Source organism: Nipponia nippon, unplaced genomic scaffold (assembly GCF_047370975.1).
Source record: "Nipponia nippon isolate SJK-2023a ecotype South Korea unplaced genomic scaffold, ASM4737097v1 scaffold_5, whole genome shotgun sequence".
NCBI classification, from domain to species: domain Eukaryota; kingdom Metazoa; phylum Chordata; class Aves; order Pelecaniformes; family Threskiornithidae; genus Nipponia; species Nipponia nippon.
This window is the reverse complement of record NW_028262369.1, coordinates 12,410,110-12,431,577: the sequence shown is the minus strand read 5'-3', so window position 1 is coordinate 12,431,577 and position 21,468 is coordinate 12,410,110. Positions and strand designations below refer to the sequence as shown.

The following is a 21,468-nucleotide window of genomic DNA, read 5'->3' as shown; positions in this document are numbered from 1 at the left end:
ATTTGGTTATGGGTCTGCTTTAGCTGTGTACCTTGCTGAGAGTACCGTGAAGCATCCTTCCGCCGATGTTGAACCTTCAGGCTCCTTACAGGTGCATTATCATGATTCACTCACCATCAGACCAGTTTCCAGGTCCCAGCCAATGTTAACTAGAGCCAACATTTACTGACTAGGCTTTCTTTTAGGCACCTTTAACAGTAACTCAGGACTCAGAAACAGCACAATATTTATTCTTTCATCCTCAAATATAACATATATAGAAGCAGTGAATAAGGTAGAATCATTTGTGCATAATTCCCATACTAGAAAATAACCTACTTATCCATGGTGCAGCTGAAACTCTGATATTCTGTCTGAATTGGGATAAACAGCTTGCATCTTCTGCCATACTCTTTCACTCAGTCTGTCAGCTTTTTCACTGATGTACAGCTCATCTCTTCAAACTGTTTTCTGCAGGGCTGATCTTCGGTCCATATTGTTTTATCTCCCTCTTCTCAGGTGCAAAACAAAACCTCTGATGCCAGCTGAGAAATCCTTTCACAAGTATAAAATTGGCTCTTGTATTCAAAGAGATGATTCTTATCTACGTACTTCCTTTCTGACCAGGTTCTATAATGGTCTGTTTATATGTAATGTGCTTTAATTATCCATCTGTTCATGCTGGCGGCAGAACAAAATTGAACAGGAAAACAGGCTGACATAATACAACGCAGACATCTTACCAGTTGTTTTTTACATCTGGCAGAAATGTTGGTCCTTACGGTCACAGTTAGCGAGACTATGTATTGTGCTTTATTTGCATGTGGTACAGTCATGGTCCATAAATTTCAGGACTTGGATGTCTAAGACTAGACCCATATATCTAGGTAATAGATCTATATACTGTATTATTATTATTGACAAATGTCCTTTATTCTTCCATTTATGCACTTGGCTGTTGTTTTGTGGAAGATGTTCGTCTTGATCGATCAGTGCTCGCTTTTCTCTGTCCTAGGCAGCTCATGCTGATTTGCACCAGCTCTCCAAGCAAATCTCGACCCTGTCAGGAAGACCTTCCAAAGCATACAACTGCAAAAAAATTTATCAGTTATGTTAGCGTCCAGGTGTCATGCAAAGACGCATATTTAAGCATCGAAGTGGCTTTTCTCACAACCTTTCAGGTCATTTGAGCCTTCCTCATCACATCACTGTATTTTTATAACTTTGCAATCTAAGTCTATGTCTTTATCCCAGATCTAGTAGAATTTTGTGCCTTCGCTGTTGTTTTCGTTCTCTCCACCTCTATGAGAGGAAAAGCTGAAACCGAAGCCAAATGCATATAGATGGTTCCTGGCCAAATTTGGTTACAGTAACAATGTGCTCAAAGCAAGCATTTAAAACTTTGCACTTACATCTCAAGCTACTGATTCTGCAGGGCTACATGTGAACTCCTGTACCACAGCTGTGTTATTCTCAGAATCAGATTTTTCCCGTTTTGCATCATTTACCCATCAGTTCTCATCTAAATGTATAATGCTCCTATCTTGTCTCCAGCAGAGCCCTGATTTCAGTTTGGAACTGGGGCTCTGCTTTTGTTTGTCTTTTGAAAAACATGCCTCAGTTATACTGTTCTGGGCTGGCTTTTCTCTTTTTTTTAGTTAGTATATTATTGAATGTGACTCTACCACGGCATGCGACTTCATACTTATGAATGAACTCATCAAGAATGGCTTAAAGCAATAATTGCTGGAAGTCTTAATGCAAAGTTGAAGCTGAGAGTACATTAACAAAAAGCTTTCATTCTTGCACAAAGTTTTAATTAGCCATCCTGTTGATCTTTCCAGTTCAGTGCCTCACAAAGGACCCGAAGCTTTCCTTTATGGACCAGCGTTTCCATTAATTTGATTTTTTTTTTTTTTCTTTTGGCACAAGAATTCAGGCAAAAACCTTAAGGGCTCCATCAAAAGTGTAAGAGAAAAATGGAAAAAGGGAAGAAATGCTCAGTGTCTGTGTGTGTGTGTATATATATAATATAAACAAGTGTTACAGTAGCCTTGTAGTATCACAAACTATTTCAGGATTATAATGGATTCTTAAGCCATACTTCTCTGCTGCTGCTACTGGGATTTACCAATGTTATAAAAATAAGTAGTTGGTAGGGTAAGAAGTCAAAAGAGGAAGCACACCTGAGAAAATGCTTTGGCTGCAGATTTTTACCTTTGTTCAAAGTTGCTTTCTGCTATGTTTTTGTTTGGATCTTTGCCGGGGCATTGATATATTAGAAAAGCGCACTTCTATGGCAACAGTACTTTTCTTTCTACTTGGCTTTAAGTAACACTTGCAAATAGGCGATTTAAAAAAAAAAAAACAAAACCCCCAAAAAAACCCCAAAAAACCCAACCCAAACAACTCCAGACCCTACATGCTTTCTCAGAGATCACTGCAAATGCTAGAACTAAATATCTTTTTTTTTTTTTTTTTTTTTCCTTCCAGTACTGCTAGCTGTAAGATAGTCCAAGTTTGGGTTTTAAAGAAGGAACAATTATCCTTTTTTGAAGAAGTAAAAGACCAAACCAAAACCCAATGCAAAACCCACAAACAAACTAAAAAGTAAAGTGGGTTGGCAGCTCTTCAGAACAGCAGGTATTACTGAGACCCACTGTCATGGGTCATAGTTGTTACTGGTATTTCATGGTGATTGTTTGCAGCGTTTCCCCTTCGGCAGTTCTGTATGACTTTAAGTATTTCATCCTTGCATGGTTTATGAAAACAAAGTATAAATACCAAACTAGCACAGCTCTCGCAGAACAACACTATTTCTGCAATATTCATCATAAGCTCATCCTTTGGAGTTCCAATGCTCTTCTGTAATTTAAATGTTGTCCTGAAGAGAATCATAACGTTATAAAATAGACGGCATATAAATATTGATATGCTTATAATGTGCACAGCAGGGTAAGTACGAATGTGCTCTTGTAAGGCTGGCTCTTCAGCAGGTGCTTTTTTAGCGAAGAGAACAGTAAAATAGAGTATCTGAAGAAATGATGGGATTCCAAATCCAAAGGTGAATTTAACGATGTCATATTCAGGCCATGCAAATAATGGATCTAACTGGCAGTCTGTTTCCAAGTGATAGTTATCTGTGCCAACCAGTACTGCCTCAGTCAGTGACAAACAGAAGGCATATATAAGTACAAATCCAACACACAATATGGGTCTTCGGATTGTTTTGCTGAGAGCAGTCTCTGGTAGAAACCTCTTGAATAATAGTATGAGAAGCATCAAAATCAAAACATACTGAGAATTGAAATAACTGAAGTTGGAAAAAAATGACAGTACGTTACATGCGAAGTGGGTTACTTTTAAATAGTCAGGTCTAGTAATGACAGTAAATGATAAAAAAATCATTATAATGTTGCTGATGGTGAAGTGTAGAAGAAGTAAGTCTAAGTTTTCTATGACTCTGTGCTGCAAATAATTCTTTATGAAAATGACCAAAATACATATGCCAGCTATTAATCCTGCTGGTACAAAAAAGGCGATGTAACAGTGCATAAGTCTTGATATGATGTTTTGAGAAGCTATGAAGGCTTCGATTTCTTCTGAGGGGATGAAAGCCAAGTTCTTGCTTGGGTAGCTGATCCATGTCATGTTGTGAGAAGTCATCCTTCCGTACCGAGCTTATTTCCTGCTCAATGGAGTTTGAAACTGAAATGGAAAAGGAAGGTGAAACAGGTTTTAAAGTACAGTTTGTAATGTCTCTAATTTGTGTGTTAAATATTAAGTGCAGTCAGGAGTATGAACGATTTGTTCAAAATAAATGTAGTGATTTTTCTGGGTGAATATTATATTCTTGTGTTCATTTCAAGCTAACTTGCATAATATCTTTACCCAGAGAAATTTGGCTTTTAATTTCTTTATCTGGTTCCTGCTTTCACCACTGCTCCCTCCCTTTATCTCACTTGATGCAGACAGGACTTTACTGCAGCTCAGCTTTGTAGACAACAGCCAGGATTCAGCACGCTCGTGTCGCCTGTGGAATAAATGGGAGAGCTGGCTGTTTGGTGGGTGAGGAAGGAGTTGGCTCCGTGGTTAGGTGGAGCCGCTTTTCCTCACCATCTTGCCAAAAAAGGCTAAGACAGTACACAGGGCAACTCCAGCGTGTGGCTCATAGCTCCAGCCATGAAATAGCTTCACTGTACTGTTGCAAGGGTGGGAATTTTGTATAATTTGAACCCAGCTGACAGTCTCAGCGCTCATACCGCATGCTGAGGAAAATGCAAAGATAATCACAATATGAGGCAAGAGTCGCATTCCTTTCTTTGTTTTAGTTTTGCTTCCTTTCTGTTACAAAAAAAGCCTTTCATAACTGCAGTCTGTACTGAGGAGCCCATATAAAATTAATGTGAATGTTTAAGAACCGTTATGAACAAACTGCTTTCATACTAAAACATCTTTATACATTAATAATGCTGTCATTATTAGATGTAGCTGTTGCATAAAACTGCAAAGAAAAAAGTGCTTTTCTGCATGCTCGAATTTGACAGAATTATTACCAGTGCATTATAAGCCTATTGATAAAGTTTTAGCAAGGAACATTTTTTTACGTCTGAGTTACAAATTCCTGAAAATAGGGAATTTTAAGAGTAATATGGATAGGCTGTTAACTGTAATGGCTCTATGCTATGTTGATATAATAATTCTGCTACCATACAAATGTTTGGAGGATCCTTTTTTAAGCCAAAAAGCTTTGTAGGAGACCATAATATGTACTCAAGAAAAACTGGGTGTATATATAAATTTTATAGACCATCTAAAAGCATAATTAACTCAATTTCTAAAGAAAATTTCTGTGTACCTTGTACTGATCGATGCAGAAAACAGCATACTGTTGTAGTTACAAAGGATAAATATTTTTAAACATAAGATAATGAACTCACTATTCCTAATGAATTTTGAATGTTTGATTAAGCATGGTCCTTAGTACTGGAAAAAGTTAAACATATAGACATTTTTACAGTGTAGAATGTTGTTTTCTGGAAAAAAAATCCTTTATTCACAAGGATTTCGATTTTGTGTTACATTAGAGCTTGGTGTTTTTACTTTGTTCCGTTGTACACAAAGCTGGTCTGTACAAGCAATGTACACAGACAGTACATCAGGCAAAGACAGCACAGAGGAGTTCTCCTTATTGAAGTTTCTGTACAGTCATATTAGTAACAAGAGCGATACCCTTAGTTGTACCTAACGCATTTTCCGTAAAGGGATTTTAGTGATGTTAACTCTGAAAGTAACTTTAAATTGGTAAAAGTTCATAAAGATACATTCATGTTTTTAAGCAGTGTTCATTATAGATAAGTCAGTGTCTTAATACTGTTTGACAGTTCATTTATGGTTGTTACCTCTGACACTACTTCATATTTCTGATATTTCTAATCTCTCCTCAAAATTGGAATTTTAATACTGGTTTTAATTAGAAAAGTTGACTTATCAAAGTGGCTTTGATTAAGTATGTATATAATCTTATATAATTATAATTTCATTTATATAAAACCATGGAGTTATGTTTTGATTCAGCAGTGTTCTTTGTCCCCTTTTAAAGACAGAGTTTCTTCCTTTCTAGAAAAGGTTATTTTTGGAGAGGTTCCACTACAGGAAGGACTGATGCACTCAAGGAAGTTTTTGTGTTACAGGTATATTCGCAGGAGGGGAAAAATTGGCTGGTTGGACTCTGGCTGTGTTCTAAGCTCTGAGCTGGAGTATACCACATGGGAAAGCATTGATGGGCAAAACTGGCGGGAGTCTCTTAAGCAAGTTAAGAGTCAATATAACTTTGAAGTTTAAAAATAGATTGTGAAATATGAACAAACTTAAGAAAAATGGAGTGAAAATCTTTTCAGAGATGATAGATGTTGGGAGGAAATATTGTTATCTTGTTCATTGAGGAAATGTATCTTAAATGCTTGCAGTAGAGCTTTTGTTTCTGTTCAGCTGGTTTTTAATATGAACCACCAAGAAGGACTCAAGTTTGTGCTAAAGTCCTCAAACTGAAGAGTGCGAATAGTTAAAAAGAAAAAAACCCCAAATGACACACACAAAACCTCACAACTGTAGTCAACTGGTTGGCCTTTTGTATTTCTTCACACTAGTGATTTCCCCCATATAGATTTTAATTTTAAAGTATCCCTTTTGAAATAAAGCTGATCAGTCTGATTTCTGAATTATGTTCCATAATTAATACTGAAGTACTGGGGGTGGGGGGGTGGATCTAGAAAATTTCTTATTAATCACATAGCTGCTGTGCCCTCTACTTCCCTTTGGCTCTATGGCTGAAAGTGATCTACTGTGCTATTCAGTCAGCTGCAGCCATGGAGCTTGATGGACTTGCTTCTTTTGGCTTCCTTCTGCTGCTTTGATTTCTCTTTATTATTTCCTGGAAATATAAAGACCATGAAATTCTAACTTCTACAATTAATCTCTTCTTAAATATTCAGGAGAAATCTCAAGAATGAAGGAAACGGTGTAAGTCAAATTTTGACCTTCTATTAGAAAAGAGATTTGAAGCTTACATCTGGCGAAGGATAGGTACTTTGTGACTGATAGAGAAAGAGAATGTGGAACCACTTGAGCATCTGCAGAAAGCTTGTTGTTATCATCCCACACAGTAGTTTCAGGAGGTTAAGAAATATTTACATTTTGAGAAGCTCTTTCACCAGAGTCTCCAGTGAGACTACCTTCTAGTCCCATCAGGCGTTTTGCAGGATTGAACACTTGAATTTAGTTCTGGTACTGTGAAGATTTCCATTATCTTCTCAAGAACTTGTATACCATGGGCCAACTAACCACACTCACTGTCCTTGCAGAGAATCTCAGAATAGCTTAGCAACATTCAACTTTTATGGTAGCATAATTGCAACGGAAACAAAGGAAATATTTTTGGTTTCACAGGAAATCACATGGCCTTACATCAAATTACAGGAAAAACAGGATGCCAGAACTTGGTTAAATTTGCTCAGGATCTAGCCTTGGTACTGACACTGGGTTAATCTTTGACCATAGCAAGGTATTTTTTTATTTTATTTAGCTGCTCTTTGGCCATTTAAGACAAAGTAAGGAACATTAGACTTAATGCAGCATATTCCAGTAGTTGCAACATAGTGTGTAAGAAAGTGCATCATCTTGGTTTCTCTTTCTCTATCTACCAGTTTGCATGTTGTGATATTTTAATGATGGACCAGTGCAGTGTTACAGAGAGGCTATTGATGTGTTTGGGCCTCATTTGTTATAGGTTAGTTTGTTAAACAGTTCTGTTTAATATCTTTATCAACGATCTGGATGAGGGGATTGAGTGCACTCTCAGTAAGTTTGCAGATGACACCAAGTTGGGCAGGAGTGTTGATCTCCTGGAGGGTAGAAGGGCCCTACAGAGGGATCTGGACAGGCTGGATCGTTAGACCGGGGCCAACTGTATGAGGTTCAACAAGGCTCAGTGCTGGGTCCTGCACTTGGGTCACAACAACCCCATGCAATGCTACGGGCTTGGGGAGGAGTGGCTGGAGAGCTGCCTGGAGGAAAAGGACCTGGGGGTGTTGGTTGACAGCTGCCTGAACATGAGCCAGCAGTGTGCTCAGGTGGCCAAGAGGGCCAATGGCATCCTGGCTTGTATCAGGAATAGTGTGGCCAGCAGGACTAGGGAGGTGATCGTGCCCCTGTATTCGGCACTGGTGAGGCCGCACCTTGAATCCTGTGTTCAGTTTTGGGCCCTTCACAATAAGGACATCGAGGTGCTGGAGGGTGTCCAAAGGGCAGTGAAGCTGGTGAAGGGTCTAGAGCACAAGTCTTGTGAGTAGCGGCTGATGAAACTGGGGTTGTGTAGCCTGGAGAAGAGGAGGCTGAGGGGAGACCTTATCTCTCTCTACAACTACCTGAAAGGAGGCTGTAGCGAGGTGGGGGTCGGTCTCTTCTCCCAAGTAACAAGTGGTAGGGCAAGAGGAAATGGCCTCAAGTTGCACCAGAAGAGGTTTAGGTTGGATATTAGGAAAAACTTCTTCACCGAAAGGGTAGTCAGGCATTGGAACAGGCTGCCCAGGGCAGTGGTTGAGTCCCCATCCCTGGAGGTGTTGAAAAGACATGTAGATGTGGTGCTTGAGGACATGGTTTAGTGGTGGACTTGGCAGTGCTAGGTTAATGGTTGGACTTGATCTTAAAGTTCTTTTCCAACCTAAATGATTCTTTGATTCTAGGTGTCAAGATGAATGCCTGAAATAGTTTCTGTTGGGCTGCAACTCTTGTTTATAACCACTAACCATTATTTAATATTACTGTTAAATAATAGCAATGATGTTAATATTACTCTTACTCTCCACCTAGACATTGTTATTCTAATGTAAGTGTGGGTCTTTTACCTCATCTAGGGAGGGATTTACACTAAACAAAAGTAATCTATTCAATCTGGAATTAAAATACTGACTTGAGGGGAAATAACAGTGCAACTGTATGTGTATAATTCTAATCAGTGTAAATATTAAAATTCTGACTTAAGGAAAAATTTCTAGGTGTGATGTTTTAAAGGAACTTCAGAAAATCACCTTAGGATTATCCACACAAACAAAATTTTACCAAAACAACAAGCTGTTTGCAGCTTTGCTATGGTTAGTCGGCATGACCATAATGCTTGCTTGAATTCAATAAATTCTTCATTGCAGAAGAAAAAATATCTGCTAGCAGTTTGTAGCTTATTCTGAAATATTTTTGGTTTGGTAAATAAGATTAAAGTTAACGCTGTAGACACTAATTTTTCCCCTCCTAAATTATTCCTATAAGTTTTTGTTCTGCTTCAAAAAAAAAAAATCACAATGATAATGTCAGACTATTTTCTTATTTAGTTGTGGTGTCTCACCGAGTATTTCAAAGGGAGCAAATGGCAATTTTGAGTTCAGATTGTGGTAGGAAAGGCTGCATGGAGGTGACTGCAATCAAATATACCTAATACTTCATACAAGCTGATAACGCGGATGTTCTCTCTAACATGGTCACACCTAGATACATATTTCTGACTTAAGACCTTATCCTACAGCCAAACTTTTTTTTGGCGATATTTTGTCTCTGTAACTATTTCAGTGAAATTTTATAGCACTTTACAAGATGTAACGCTCATCACCTAATGGAGTTGCTGTATTATGGTTTTCTAGCTGAGATTATAATTTGGAGCCCATCAGAAAAGTCTGACTCCTTTGCAGCCAGCTGACTGAATATAGTCACAGATGGCATAACCTCTCTATGCATTTGTTTACATCAGAATGGATAGTTTTAGAGAGTCTTAGGACTGTAAGGTGCTCATCTGCCATGTAAAGCAACTCTTTAACTCTGTAAGCCTTTACAGTTTTAAAACATTCCCAAGGCGTTAAGTTCATTTCTTGCACTAAAGTAGATATACGCTCAGAATAATAATGGGATGAAGGAGCTCACAACTTTTGCTGTAGTAAGATGAACATATTTGAAAATTTTTATAGACTTTTGGTAATACTAATTTAATTTAAAGTAAAAAGATATGTTCCATGGGAGCAGCAGAGCACTGGAGGGTGGTTTATTTCTCACATCTTTTTACATCAGAATCTCCATGCAGCTGACCATGTTTTTTGTCAAAATACTTTGAGTTTCCATCATAAAAAAAAAAAAAAAAAGGAATTTATTATGTCATTTTCCTCTGCTGTGAGAAGATCTGGTATTCCCTCAGTTCTTGTCTAGTTCTTGGATTACTGCAGGGACATACATTTTATTTCAGAATGCATGTAATGTTTATGCTCTGCTTGCTGGGGGGCCCGAGTCCTTTACTCTTTCAGTGGAATCTGTCAGCTTAGAGCACAAACACCTTGAGACCTGAATGAATTTTTTTTTCTCACAACATACTGTGACGTAAACTGACTTTGTTATTTCTGTTTACTGGTAACTGAGAGTAAGATATAGCGTGGCAAAGCTCACGTATATTGAAGCTATGGCAGAACCCAGGCCTATTCCTGTTTCTCCTAAGATTAATTAATGAGGGAAATTTGCAATATGCTACTTGCATTATCTTTCCCTGTATTGTCACGCTCCAATATTTTGTCACTTCTTTACCTCTGCTCCCCCTCATTTTAATCGACCATCATTCACATGTTGTGAATCCTTCACGTGCTCTCACTTTTCTCCCCCCCCCCCCCCCGGCCCTGTTTCCCCACTGTCATCCACTCTGCCTTTTGTGTCAGCAGTTAAAGTAAATACGCTTGATTTTTACTTTCTGAAGCACAGTGAATACGTTATCCTTCACTTCCAACAGATGGAGCTGAGCAAACGAGCATAGTGTTCAGAAGGCAGTTTAAAAATAGCAAGTTGTGAAAAGACTACTTTCAGTACTGAGAGGATCTAGTCTCTAAGATTTCATTGTTTTTGGTCCCCCATCCCTGCTTTGATGGTTAACTCTTGCAAACGGAGAGCTTGGTTTCAAGGAAATTTTTGTTTATTTAAAGTCTAGAAAGAAGAGCTCCTAAAACAGGGAGTTTCTCCCTGGCAGCCAGAACTCTTCCTCTATAAAAGGTCTGGCAGGGCAGTCTCTCTGCATTCTGTCACCAGCCTTTAGAAGGAAAATATTCTTTCATCCAGTCATAAAGCAATACGCATAATATTCCTTATGAAACTTGGCTCTTGGTGGGCATGTCCTGCATCGACCCATGAAAACACCGCACATAATTTGGGTGGTGAATTTGTCCATTCTGTTTGTACTGCGTCTGCTAAGTTAAAAGATGGGGGCAGCTTGCAGTACATGAATGACTGAAATGTAAAATACTGTATTAATCTTTCATGTAATGTCAAAATTCCTACACTTGGGCAAGTATTTGAGGTTGTAAAGATGTAAGAAATCCTACCCGTTACTTCCGAAAAATTACCAGTTTCTGAGAAACCAAAAGCTTTTATTTTTACTTTTCCAGACTATAAACGAATCAGCAGTAACTGAACATAATTTCCAAGCAGCATCGCTGACGTGTTTCCTGTCCTATATGATTCCTGCAGTGTGGTTAGGATTATCCAACAATGTCCATCCTTTAAGACTGCTCTTAGGCAATGGTTGGAGTCTTTTGTCCAGACCACTGAACAATATTTCCTCATCTAACTATCATTGGTTCAGTGGGAGTTAAGCACTTACTGGAAAACAGTCTTCGCATTTACTCTATTTAATGCTCAGCTTTGTTATAAATTTCAGGTTTATTATAAATTTCAGCTTTCTGAGGATATTTCCCAGATACAGTATTTTACTTTCTGTAGTTCAAATGTTGTTAAAGAAGGGAAAACTAAAAACTTAGCTTCACAATTTGAGCCTGTTGTGATGAATAAAACATTGCATATTCAAAGTAATATAAAGCACTTACCTTTTCAAGAAAATGCTCCACAGATACAACGGGCTGAGACTTTCACTGTGAATAGTCAGATGAAATATAATTATTGTTTGGAGCATATAGCCCTTTTTATTTATGTAGAGAGCAGGGTGTATATATTACAATAACTTCTTTAGCTGCTGTACATCACGATGAAAAATCCGGACGCTCGCTGACTACAAAAACATACAGTTCGGTAAAGGAAACAGGAACTTAGTTTAAGTCATTCAAACCATACACGTTGCATGTTTAGCAAACCTATGGTTTCATCATGTGACTTTAAAGTTCAAATTATCCTCTGCAGTGAGATATTTTAGAACAGAAAAGTAGTGTTTGTCCCTGCCATTTCTAAGTATGTGAGGCCATCCAGTGGATTTTTTTTTCCTGTTCATGAAGTAATCCTACGTGCATTGGCCAGCCTTTGCAATTACATTTTTTTTCTAGTGCGCTGTTTTAAGTGCTAGAGGTCTAGAAAAGGAAAAGCCTGTTGAATAAATACCAAGCAATGCCCCTTGCTTAACAAGACAAAAAGTCGACACAAAAGTAGTACATGTCAAAAATATTAAGATCCTTTCTTAAAAATAGGGTGTATTGCTATTTTCCATGGGTCCTAGCTCTTGGAACACTCCCAGTATTGTACACATGCAATAAATTATTTTTCCAGATGCTCTGCAGTGACCATGAGGTGTTAAAAGACAGGCTTTTGAGTCTGTAGTATGTTTTGGGTCTGGCTCAGCACCAGTAATCTTAGTGACTATGTTGAATAGTGTTCTTAAAAAAATTCAGATATAAATGAGAAAGAAAGGATTGGCTCATGGTGTTTTGTGTTTGTTTTTTTTTTTTTGCAGCCTTTCTGTCTGGAATGCATTGGTAGCATCATGTTTTCATACCAGCACATGGGGAAGAACATTTTTATTGTAATCTTTTAATAATTTGCAGTGGCTTTCATAGGTTGAGAAGATAATTTGTGACGAGTGTTTCATCAGCATTCCCTGTTTTCATGGCCTCTTACTTGCTGCACTTTAACAAGCTTTATTGAAAAAAAACACATGGGAAGAGCCAAAACACTTCAAAGAAATGAAATGGGACAAATGTGTACAAGTATAGATTTCAAAATTAGAGTTGTGGGCTACCTGGAGAAAATATTTCAGCACTAGGGCTACATTTCCACCTGAAGGTTAGCACTACTGCTCCAAATACTTTTTTGAAACTAGAGATGCATATGGAGGGTCTTGGGTTGCAGCAGTGGCCCAGAGACATTTCAGCTTTCAGGCTGAAAGTTCATGTTCAAATCAATGGCTGCACCAAAAATTTAACAAATACTCAAACCACTCTTTGCAAAGGTTTAAATTATTCTGAGTTAATTAGCAAGCAGCGAGCAAGGAATAACTCAAACGAAGATAAGCCCTGACACAGCAGTGTTAAGACTGCATTTCCTGTTATTCAGTAACTGCTTTTCTGACAACGCAAGGCGTAGTAAAGCAGAACTCCAGGGGAACTTACAATCTACTGAGAAAAATTATATAAATAGAACCAGAAAAGCAAAAAGAGAAAAGCTATTTCTTGTGTCTCTCATCTTTAAAAAGCAAAAATAATGTAAGAGAAAGCTCCCATCTTCAAAATTATGTTCACATTTACAAACATTATTTCATGCTTTGATTGAAACCTGTATTAAGCCTCATTATTCAGTGGTATTTAGAGGGCAACAACATTTATCATACTTTGAATCAGGAGCAAGTAGCACATTACCATTTCAGAATGTGTACATAGATTCAGGGAATCACATCAGAAAGCATCCCCATTTTACAGGTGGAGAAACTTGGCTACATAGAAATTTATTCTTCTAAGTTGATGGAATAAATTGAAAGCCAGAGAAGAAGTAGAAGTTAGAAAATCAAGGTTTCCCAACTCTGTATTCTTTATTTTATTTTATTCGGGACTTGTGCAAAGCATTTGAAACTGTCCTGCATGACATCTTTGTCTCTAAATTGGAGAGACATGGATTCGATAGATGGACTGCTCGGTGAATAAGGAATTGGCTGGATGGTCGCACTCAAAAGAGTTGCGGTCAATGGCTTGATGTCCAAGTGGAGATCAGTGATGAGTGGTGTTCCTCAGGGGTTGGTATTGGGACCAGTGCTGTTTAACATCTTTGTTGGTAACATGGACAGTGGGATTGAGTGCGCCCTCAGCAAGTTTGCCGATGACACCAAGCTGTGTGGTGCAGTCGACACACTGGAGGGAAGGGACACCATCCAGAGGGACCTTGACAGACTGGAGAGGTGTGCCCGTGTGAACCTCATGAAGTTCAGCAAGGCCAACTGCAAGGTCCTGCATGTGGGTCGGGGCAATCGCAAGCACAAATACAGGCTGAGAATGAATTGAGAGCAGCTCTGAGGAGAAGGACTTGGGGGTGTTGGTTGATGACCTGGCAATGTGCGCTTGCAGCCCAGAAAGCCAACCGTATCCTGGGCTGCATCAAAAGAAGTGTGACCAGGTCGAGGGAGGTGATTCTCCTCCTCTACCCTGCTCTCGTGTGACGCCACCTGGAGTACTGCGTTTAGCTCTGGGGCCCCCAACATAAGAAGGACATGGATCTGTTGGAGTGAGTCCAGAGGAGGGCCATAAAGGTGATCAGAGGGCTGGAGCCCCTCTCCTCTGAGGGCAGGCTGAGAGAGTTGGGGTTGTTTATCCTGGAGAAGGCTCTGGGGAGACCTCATAGCAGCCTTCCTGTACCTGAAGGGGGCCTACAAGAAAGCTGGAGAGGGACTTATTAAAAGGGAGCATAGCGATAGGAAAGGGGTAATGGCTTTAAACTGAAAGAGGGTACATTTAGATTAGATGTAAGGAAGACGATCTTGTGGTGAGGCACTGGAACAGGTTGTCCAGAGAAGATGTGGATGCCCCATCCCTGGAAATGTTCAAGGCCAGGCTGGATGGGGCTTTGAGCAACCTGATCTAGTAGAAGGTGTCCCTGGCCATGGCATGAGGGTTCGAACTAGATGGTCTTTAATGTCCCTTCTAACCCAAACCATTCTATGATTCTATGATTTTGTTTAGACCATGCTGATTCACACCTTGATAGCTGCAATTCTGCTTCATCTATGGAAACGGATAAAACTTAGTCTGAGGTATCTTAACAGCTATATGATGGTTTTGTGGTTGGCAGCAGCTCACTGTGCTGTTATCGTCACAGTTAATGCGTTACTAAAAGAAAAACAAGATATTGCTGTTGTGTGGCCAGCTGTGTCTTTCCTTAAACAATAAAACAGTTTATTTAAATTGCTTAAATGATCACAGGGTGCAAGTCATGTAAGAACAGTGGCAAACAGACTATTTTTCAGTTGTATAAACTTTTCATAAAACTGCAAAAAATGGTGGTTAAGTGACTGTTAAGTGACTGTTCCAGCCTAGAAAGGTTAGACCAGATGATCCTTGAGGTCCCTTCCAACCTGGTATTCTATGATTCTGTGATGATTCTGTGACTGTTGGGGATGATGCATAATTTTACTATTATTTTTATTAGGGATTTATGGATTTGTCATTTCTTGGTGATTAGTATGTATTGGTATACATGCTCTCAATGGAAAAGGTTGATGTATGATAATGATGTTCCAGATAGGGCGGAGGCAGAAAAGGCAGAAGTTGCAGAAGTTAAATAATTGTGAGATCCTGTGACAATACTTAAGGATTGGCTGATAACACATACAATTCCACTTGCCACCTACAGTGTGCTGCGGTTGGCAAAACTCTTGTTCATTTTTTAACACATCTTATTGTTCCTATGGCAAAATAAATATATCCACTACTGAGTGACAAATGTTATTATAAAGAAAGCAGATGTGAGTCACTTTTCTTTTGACCAAAACCAATAATTTCTCTTAATTGACCTGTTACTGATGTGTTTAGCAGAGTACAGATCCCTGACAGTAGGTTTAATTTGAAATTAGGTCTCTTTCTCTCATATAAGACGTATTCTCATATGCATGCCAGATGAGAGACTCTCTTCTGTCTTCTCTAACAAACACCATTCAATGTTTCTGCTTGTGAGATGCTGAAATTGTGGAGATATCAGTCTTTTTATTGTCTGGCTTAAAGCAGATCCATCCAGTAAAGTATTACGGAGATGGTGATTCTGTCTTGCTCACCTTCCTTCTGAATCCTCGTGGTCAGTTGTTCGGCAGAGTCGCAACACTCAGCTGAGTGGTAGAGCTCTTGTTTGCTTTGTGCAGCATCAAATAGCCACAGTCATGAAGGAGGGAGACCAAAGGCTGCAGTAAGCTTGCAGTTAGTCTAAGGATTGGTCTGGATTGCTCCAGGGTAATGATGTATTGTTAGGGAGCTAATCCTGCATGAGAAGCCTGAAGTCTGTTTTTAGACTATGCTGTTGTCTCTGCTCTTGATTAACATATCTTTTCTTGCCTTTTTGTTGCAACGTTATTAAGAAAACTGTCCCTGTGTAGTACGATAGGATTGTTTCAGAATATTAAATGGCTGTTATTGCCTGGTCCCCAGTGTATTATGAATAAAAACAATTGCTGTGTTACTAGAATTTTGAATTGTGAAATAGTCTACAATTTTTTTCAAAGATATTTTTCATAAACTACCATGTATTTCCATCTTAACTTTTCCTCTAGTGTTGTTATATAACAACAACAAAAAAAAGAGCGTGGGATATTAGCCACAGAGTTAGTCAAAGATTGCATTGTCTCTATTCAAGGGCTGAGCTTACATATTGGAATTCTTGGTGGCATTTTAGCACCTTAAGGCTACTTGTATTAATGCAATAACTCAAGATTCCTGGAAAAAAAATAATTTTTGAGAAGAGCATCTATTCTAAGGCTTTTGTTACATTGATGCACAGTTGCCAGTCACTCTAAAATTGTTCTTGTGAAAGGCCTGGCTTTTAATTTTATGTATGTTTAGTCTTCTTTTACTTGACAGCAAGCAAATTTGTGTCCTTGGTTAAAAGACCACGGAACATTAGGCCTTTCACATAAAAAAGGGAGGAGGGGAGGGAAGCAGGGAAGTTGTACACAAAACCAAGAATTGCTAGCTTGAAGAAAGTTAAAGGAATTTTGTTTATGGATTAATTTTAGAATAAAAAACCTGCATGTCTTTATTGTATTCTCTGCATGTGTGGTTTGGGGATTTTTTTTTTTTTTTAGTGTGGGTTTTTTTTCAATGGAATTCAGATGCTTATGTTGATTTATAAGGTACAGGGAGCTATGTGAATTTGTAAAATTTGATAGTCTTACTGCCTGTGCTTGGAACTCTCTGCTTAGATAGGGTTAAAAAAGCACAAGTTGGAGATGTGTATACATAAGCACTGGTATTAATAATTACCTCTGCCTTAGAGGCTGGTTGTAAATCAACATTTGTTCCTTTTATTCTAGAACAGCCATGCTCTGTTCTGTGTGATTGCTGCCTTCACGTCTCAGGGTTGCTTGCCCATGATTCAGTATTAGTGATTTTATATTGGCTTATTTGGGCATTGTTTGTAATGTAAGTTGTTTTATAAACAGTATTTTATTATTATTACTATACAGTAATGTTTCTATCGGTCACAAAATAAATTCCTCAGTACGGGTAGATCACCTACATAACTCAGCTATGAGAGCTCAAAAATTGCCTGTATTTCCAAATAATACTCTAATTCTATTAAAGGGTGGAAAAAAGCTTTTTCTAATGGCAAGTTTTATAAGAGAGCTGGTCTCTGCACAGCACTGCAGGTGCTAGAATGATTATTTAATTGCACATAGGCTGACCTGAAAAATTTCAGAAACTTCTGTATTAATTAAGTATGAGATCTATTTCATTGTGGACTGGTGAAACCATAACTTAATTAGAAAGAATTACAATGCTCTGGAGCTGAATGGGAATGGCACTTCCTTTGATCTTTGAGCATCTTGTCAACCACAATGACTAGTACCAGATGTTTCATGAAACAATACAAGAAACATATGCTTTTTTATAAATATTTCTTTCTTGTGAATAATCAGACCTAATAGCCTGGTTAAATATCCTTCTCTTAGGTTCAAAACCAAAATTAACCATTGTTGAGATTTGTTTCTTGCAACAGAATTGTCTCTTACCTGCCTCATCCTCACAGCAGCAGTTTGTTGTAGAAGTTATGGTTAATTTTGTTTCTTCTTACAAATACTTGCAGCAATTCCCTTAGTGCTTGCAGACAGGAGCAGCTAGTACAAATCTGTGTTTAACCAGAAACTGGGACTTATTTTAATTTTTTTTCCTAATGATTAACTGAAATCCTTTAATTAGTTTTACTGATGTTACTGCTTTGGGGAACTGAAAGAGTATTCTGCTAGTGACCACCAGATGGAGTTTTTAAAACAGCTTTGACAACCTAATACCAGAATTAATTTCAAAATGATCTTTTAAAGATTTTGGCAATGAGTTAAGAAACAGTTGTGGAAATTCTGCCACCTTCAAGATAAACTTCAGCTTAAATTTGCAAATGTTGTTGCTAAAATTAGGCTTTTCAATTCATTTTGTAATTGATAATGCATAGGCTAACATATAAATGATGACCAGAAGAACTTCCTATCGATACCACTGAGATTTGTGATAAAACCACTTTAATTTACGAGATTAATTCTGTGTTTTTGAAGGTTAACTTTATCGAGAGCTGAGCACTTTCTCTGTATTTTTATCCTATTGTTGGGCGGCATACTTGCAGGTACAGTTCCTGAAAGATGTCTCTAATTGGAAATCTGTTCCTCTTTCTTTTCTTATTAGTCCTCTCTCCAGGTCTCTGAGTTGGGAGTATTTATGCTGCTGCTTATTTATCTTTTCATATAATGCATCAAAGTACTTTTAAACTAGATAAAATTGATTCTCTCCCTGGTTATAAATTTTGTTTGTTTTAAAGAACTCTTGGGACCAAGTATTTTTTAAAAATATATTTGTATATTTAATTCATAAATACTTTGCTAAGAATCTGGTGTTTTAAAAATCTTTTACTGTCATGATTTGTAATAGTACAAGAATTCTGCCTGCTGTAGACTGAATAATTTTGACCGTTCTTGTGAATGTAATTAGAAGTGCCAGTTCTTTAGCAGGAAGGAATATAAGGAAATCATGTGGACTTCCAAGGTAAGGAAAGGACTTGGTGGGAAGAAAGTGAAATGACAAAGCAGATAATAAATCCTCTTCTCTCCTGATGGGAAAAGAATGTATTCAGCATATGTCAAAGTGTTTTGATATATAATGGAAAGCTAAAGGAAATACAGCAGAGAAAATGTTTCACGCTTCAAACTTGTTGCCATGGCAGTCTGCACAGCTGGTTTTGTATGTTTAGATTGCTTTCACTTGGAGAAAGTATTGCATGAGATAGTTAAGAAATACAGAAGGTTTAGCTTACTAAGAAACTGCAAAAAATAATCTTAGAGCATATGTTTCAGATTCATCAGTGCCTTGAGCACTTTACAGCTGCAGAAACTTAGGCAAAAGTCGGTACTTCTCAAAGTCCTCAGCTAACAGCAGAACTGAGAGCAGGACTGGGCCGGGTTCTGCTTTTCTTTTCTCTTACCAGTTCTGTGCCGCTGCAGTAAAGCTCATGAGAAGGTCTTCAGCCTGAGCACTGTACTGCTTTCATTTTTAACGAGCAGTGATAATTGGGGTTTTAGCTATGTACTTATCCATAGCACAAAACCAATTCAACTGAATCTTAGTTTAAAAAAAAAAAAAAAAAGGTGTTACTTCCCTTTGAGTTCTGGTAGAGGAGTCTTGGCAACCCTGGGGCCTATTTTGCTACTAGATGATAGTTAAATGCATATTTTCTGTGACTGCTCCAAAATGTGGTTGTCTTCAGTGAAATCTCTTTGTATTGACAGAAAAGGGCAGATTCTGACGCCACGTTGGCCTGGTTTGTACTGGTGTAAACCTATTGACTTCATTGTACCTGATGAAGTCTTTTTACTTGCATTTATGTAGAAGTTCACCCTACACAAACTTGTTAACTTGCTGCTTATTAACTAGCTCTGTTCTCATTTAAGATCCTTCAAGTCTATGTTGTATAAAAGGAGTTTTACTAATCCAGATGAGAAACATAGCCTTTTTACGTATAATGGTTATATCATAAAGCTCTGAGGAATGAAGCATCAGAAAATCACTACTCTGTGTTTGTTTAGAGATGCTGGCTCTCCAATTAGAGTAATAGAAAATACTCATTAAACCATTGTATGGAAGTAAGGGCATCTTGTCAGATACTAAGCTTTGACTACATGATATAATATTGCAACTTCCGTTTTCACAGTTGCCATTTTCATTTATTTCTCACTGAGACTTAACACTCAGAAGTGCCTTGGTCTAAGGTTTGGTTGGTTTTGTTTTTTTTTTTATTTTTACGAATTCATCAATAACCATTTTAAGTAGAGTTTGCTTTTATTCGCTGTCTTCCTACACTTTACAGAAAATTTAAAGGGAAAAATTAATAATTTTAAAAGTATAGCCAGGCAAATATTTTCATACATGTGGGGTAAACTAACTGTTCTATGGTGAGTGATCTTTTGGTTATATGCAGTGGTTACTGCAAGAAATGTATTATGAGGTACATTATATTCTTAAAGCTAAATTTTCTTTGGGATACCAAAGGTATGGGTTATTATATTATGTTGTTCTGGGAACAAAGAGAACTTCTGTAGGGAGCTGATTTCCGAGATCTCATTTGTGGCAGCACAAAGGAGAGGAAGTGACAAGGACGTGGTTGATGTATGCACTCATCACCAGCCTTGTATTTCTGTAGGGCAATGTTACCTGTCCTATTAGGTGCAGGATTCTTTTGCAGGATTCTTTATGCTGAAAAGAGTTGGAGGGTGCATGCCTTTTTGCTTTCATTCCCAGCTAACTTCACGCTGATGAATAATGAGATTTTAATGATGTCAGAATTATGGCCTGGAAAATCTGATAACTTAACATGTCTGATTTGACATCCAAGTCATGCAATTTGTTATGTTTTGATTCAGTGAAGGAATACAGGTTTAACCTTGTCTACAATAGGTTTTTATCAAGAAGTCAAAAAAAAAACCAACAAAAAACCACACATCTTACTGACCAGATACAATTTAACGCTTTTTATTGAGAATTTATTATGAGTCAATAGTTCCTTTGTGGGGCTTTGCTGAAAGTCCATTTCTATAGTATTTTGACATAATATTGAAGGCCACATCTCTTCATTTTAATAGAACCAGAAATTTTCTAGAGGTTGATCGCTTTCTTTCATCAACTGAAATTATGCCTTCAGAGACCAACTCAGTTTGATTCTCAAATGAAAACTTTTGAAACTAGGACCTCTACTAGGTGAGTCAACAAGGACCTGTCTTGAGCTAGCTATGTTCATTATTTAAGCAGAAGCGGAGAGCAACATTTTTTGTTAGTTCATTGATTTGACTTAATTGGCGGTTCAGCAAGAGGGCTATAAGCCATAGATCAACTGAAACATTAAACTTAATTTTGTGAGAAAATAACACTGTTAATAGTGGCACTTAACTAGTGCTTACTTTCTATTATACAGTATATACATACAGAAACATACAGTACACCTTACTGTTCAGAGGTTTACATTTAAGTGATATACTTTAAGAAATAATTTAATAAATTCTTTGCAAATTCTTTTTACATCAGTAGGCTGATTTTTATCTTGCATATATACAATTTTGCTCATATTTATTTAAATGTGAAATAGATAAGCCCCTATTTACAGTCATTAGAAACCTTCAGATATGTGAAATGGAAAGGCCCTATTCTTGAGAACTTTGTATATTAAAGATTTTTCCATAAAAGTTCTTCCATATTTACGATACTATGTATTTCCTTAAGTATTTTACTGCACTTGCTCATCTGCTGTTTTTTATATAAATGTTGCAAAGTTCTCGCTTTTTGGGATAATGCTTTTTAAGAGATACCATGTGAGGGTGCTGCAATTAAGTTCAGAATTTCCTTAAGAGAATAGCAGTCAGGCAGCTCCATGGCACAGTTTCTTTGAAGCAACTAATACATCAAATTAACTCTTAAAAAAAGTTGAGCGGGTATCAGTCTTGTTCATTAAATTATGGAATTT

General features: G+C 37.7%; 2 protein-coding genes across 8 annotated transcripts in view; one reads left to right on the top strand and one right to left on the bottom strand.

The window, feature by feature from the left end:
* The window catches only part of CHLSN (cholesin), a 141,378-nt gene that overhangs the window by 24,103 nt on the left and 95,807 nt on the right, over positions 1–21,468 (top strand). The gene's annotated exons all lie outside the window — the stretch shown is intronic.
* On the bottom strand, positions 221–20,298 carry LOC148052038 (uncharacterized). Its single transcript, XM_087730458.1, has 3 exons — positions 17,483–20,298; positions 11,382–11,426; positions 221–3,687 (listed from the first exon to the last, which is right to left on the bottom strand). Exon 3 carries the CDS (start codon positions 3,643–3,645, stop codon positions 2,626–2,628), a length of 1,020 nt encoding a protein of 339 aa, XP_087586584.1. The 5' UTR covers positions 3,646–3,687; positions 11,382–11,426; positions 17,483–20,298; the 3' UTR covers positions 221–2,625.